This window comes from Acomys minous (genome assembly GCF_964271855.1).
Source record: "Acomys minous genome assembly, chromosome: 7".
Taxonomy (NCBI): Eukaryota; Metazoa; Chordata; class Mammalia; order Rodentia; family Muridae; genus Acomys; species Acomys minous.
The window spans coordinates 48,935,599-48,939,197 of record NC_140488.1 but is presented as its reverse complement, the minus strand read 5'-3'; the positions used below and the strand labels follow the sequence as shown (position 1 = coordinate 48,939,197).

The 3,599-nt window shown below is 47.6% G+C and overlaps 1 protein-coding gene across 1 annotated transcript; it reads right to left on the bottom strand.

Annotated features, from left to right (window-relative positions):
• Positions 1 to 278: 278 nt before the first annotated feature.
• LOC311602359 (protein BEX2-like) lies at positions 279 to 1,875 on the bottom strand. The gene is made up of 3 exons (XM_084790310.1): positions 1,716 to 1,875; positions 1,326 to 1,402; positions 279 to 916 (listed from the first exon to the last, which is right to left on the bottom strand). Exon 3 carries the CDS (start codon positions 909 to 911, stop codon positions 522 to 524), a length of 390 nt encoding a protein of 129 aa, XP_084646436.1. The 5' UTR covers positions 912 to 916; positions 1,326 to 1,402; positions 1,716 to 1,875; the 3' UTR covers positions 279 to 521.
• Between the last annotated feature and the right edge of the window lie 1,724 nt (positions 1,876 to 3,599).

Sequence of the window (3,599 nt, the reverse complement as noted above, 5' to 3'; positions counted from 1 at the left end):
TGAGTGAGTTTCAGATTGCTAGCTGCATTGTGTGGAAAGGAGTGTGTGTATACTACACAAAAGTGGAAGAAATAGGTTGCAAAGTGTATTATTATACCATGGGGAGATGGGCATAACCCAAACTAAATGGGGGACCCCGGGTACTAAAATGTTTCCTATGCTTGTCTGCCTTAGTTTTACAGAAATAAGTCCCAGTATTAATCGTTTTACAATTTAATTCAACCACTTTTCCATTTCTGTATGGCATATATAAGTAGCATTTAAATAAATACTAAGAATGCCTTTTAAATCTGCTTTATTAGCTTCACAATATATAATGGGCATCTTTCCATGCATTAGATAAATTCTGCTAACAAAAAAATTTTAAGACTGAGTCAAAAACACAAGTTTCAATTAAAAGCTGGCAGATGTGGAGACCCATGGGAACAAGTAACATCAAAAAATTATACAGCAGTACATCACAAAATTTAAGTTTTGGAGTCAGGGGTCCCCAAATCATCTCCAGAGAAAACCTCAGGACTCTAGGGCATAAGGCAAAACTCATCGTGATGGTCATGGTGAGGAGGGTCAGTGCTAACCGCCCGCATACTATGGCTCAGCTGCTTTCCCCTTAACTTCTCCATGAGCTGCCTTCTCACATCCTCCCCAAGCCTTTCCGCGTTCTCATCTCTCATCCTTGCCTGGGGCTCTCCAACCCTATGCACCAGGTCCCATCTATAGTGGGAGATGGGCTGCCTAACGCGGAACCGCCTGCGACTCCCTCTAGGCACACTGCTTTCCACAGCTTCGGAAGGCCCGGCCACAGGTGCCTCCCTTTTGTTAGCGTCTTGCGGCTTTTCTTCTTCCTCCTCCTTTTCCTGGTGGTCATTTTCCATGTTGAGGTTTTTGACTCCTTGATCTTTGGACTCCATTTCTCCTGGAAGATAAGAGAACTGTTGAAAGGTTCAGCACCGAGGACAGAGGCTCATTTTCCACCATTCACTATCTTGGTTGTCTCTATGTTTATTTTGTTTTTCAAATTGTATTTTTCTACCTGAACGGCCCACTCCGCCCTCTAGGGGGCCGCAGTCCCAGACCCTCCCTCCCCACAACCCACCATTTTCCCTGCAGATCTATCTTCAAGGCTTTCTGCAAGTATCAAAATGGAGGGTGGAACTGTGGGGGTGGTGGGTGGTGGAGGGAGAGTTGGGAGGTAAAATAAAGGGTATGGGATTAAAACTGGGAAGGAATGGATGGTGTAGGGGGTGGCATGGGGGAGACTGACGTCCAAGACAGGGCTTTCCACACACTCCTCCATCCGCCCCCCACACTGCCCCTGAACCGACCTGGGCCTATCCCTTGTTGAGTAGTCCTCTCAGGTCTCGGTTGCTAGAAGTGTCGCCTGGACTCTTGGCTAGTAGACCTGCAGACAGGGTGGGATGGAAGCCAGTAGGCGCGGAGCTCAGTACAGCACCCGAACCCCTTGCACTCCACTGCTTATCCCCCTACGGGCCTCCCACAGCCGCCACCAGCCCGCCTCCTTCCCTGCTCTCCAGGGCTAGGTCCCATGCTCTCCTCCACAAGCCCACCAGGCGGTCTTGAGGTGCCCCTTTCCGGGCGCAGCCATGGTTCTCTTTGCGGTGCAGAAAGCCGCGGGGCTGCTGCACCTTCCTCCTGTGCGCGCCGCCCCATAGGGAAGCTGTCCCCCTCAGGGCCGCTGCGTGCCGGCCTCTTACCTGCTCCGCTCGCTCAAGGCCAGACGCCAGCCCGCCGCGCGCAGGGAAGCACAGGGCTAGTGGCCAGACGCTAATGACGACTGCATCCAGGGCTGCGTCGCTCTGCAGCCCCGGGTCACGTGAGGGTCTCACGTCACTGCCAGGCTTGCTCCCCAGCCTTGGTGGCCAGTGCGACAGGAGCCCCGCCCCCGCCCCCCGCCGCGAGTGCCCAAGTCCTGCCTCACCTGTCACTCATCCAGATCCTCTCCAATCTGAGGATCCACAAGTGGCATCAGCTTCTGGAGGTTGGATGTCTTTGGTCTCTGTTGCCAGGCAGAGTGTGCAGCATCCTCCTCGGTTAAGCACCACCACACCCTCATCCTAACTTTCTGCTTTCTCTCTTCTTTCCATCTATATAGGTCCTTTCTATTAATTTCTCTTTATTTTCTTTTCTTTTTAAATATTAACGAGTCTCAGCCACAACTGGTGGCTCACACTTGAAATCCAGGCACTATGGAGGCTGAAACAGGAGATTCACCATGAATTGGAACTAATGTAGAATACATAGTGAATTTCAAGTCAGCTCAGGCCACAGAATGAGATCCTCTTTCAAAACAACAAATTGTCATGACTCAAAATTTGAAAAGCAGATTTTTTAACAGATGTTTGAAACTGGCAAAGTAACAAACAAACAGCAAAAAAAAAAAAACATTATGTTCACCTGTACTATAGTCAATATGTTTACTGATTGCCACAAACAATTTTTAGAACATACTTGTTTGCTTGAAATGTTTTTCAGAAAAAATTTAAAAGAGGGGATCTCCCTAAACACAAATTGTGTTTCTAAAATCAGTTAAGTGTATCTTAAGAAACAAGTCTAAAACCGTGATACATTTACACTATGGAATACTACTCAGCTATTAAAAAAAAGGAATTCCCGAAATTTATGGACAAATGGATTGAACTAGAAATTATCATAATGAGTGAGTTAACCCAGAAGCAAAAAGAGTCAAATGGTATATACTCACTTGTATCTAGGCACTAGCCCAAGGGGCATGTCCCATGAAAGTCTTCACTTAGCCAGGAAAGTGAGACACAGGGGAGGACATCCTATTGGGACTCTAGGTGAGAGAAGCATGGGAGAATGGGGAAATAGAAGGATCCAGAGGGTCCTAGAAACCTACAAGTAGAACATTATGATGGACAGATCTGGGCCCAGGGGTCCTGCTCAAACTATGGCACCAGCCAAGGACAATACGTGCGGCAAACTTTGAACCCCTACCCAGATCTAGCCAATGGACAGGACATTCTCCACAGTTGAGTGGAGAGTGGGGACTGACTTTCACATGAACTCTGGTGCCCCATATTTGGCCACATCCCCTGGAGAGGGAGGCCTGGTGGCACTCAGAGGAAGGACAGCAGGCTACCAAGAAGAGACTTGATACCCTATGAGCATATACAGGGGGAGGAGGTCCCCCTCAGTCACAGACATAGGGGAGGGGAGTAGGGGGAAAGCGAGAGGGAGGGAGGAATGGGAGGATACAAGGGATGAGATAACAATTTAGATGTAATATGAATGAATTAATAAAATATTTTAAAAAAAGAAACAAGTTCAGTTGTTAGAGCATAGCAATTTGTTGGAAATATTCTCTTTCCTTCTGGGGCCAGTACCAAGTGTTCATAAAGAAGTTTGTTCTGTTTTATCATATTATCACCATCATTCCTTACCTGTGGAATGCCTTTTGCTAGCAACTAAAAATTAATGGCTATTACTGTGACTGGCTTTAAGACCTAAGCAAAGGGGAAAAAGCTATGTGGGTACCCAGGCAGGTAGGAGGATATCTGAGCATCCCTGCTCTGAGAAGAGGTTAGGAAGACACTGGGTTCCCTACCACCAAATTTCAG

Coding starts and splice junctions, on each gene's coding strand:
- LOC311602359 (XM_084790310.1), bottom strand. CDS start 911: ATGGAGTCCAAAGATCAAGGAGTCAAAAACCTCAACATGGAAAATGAC.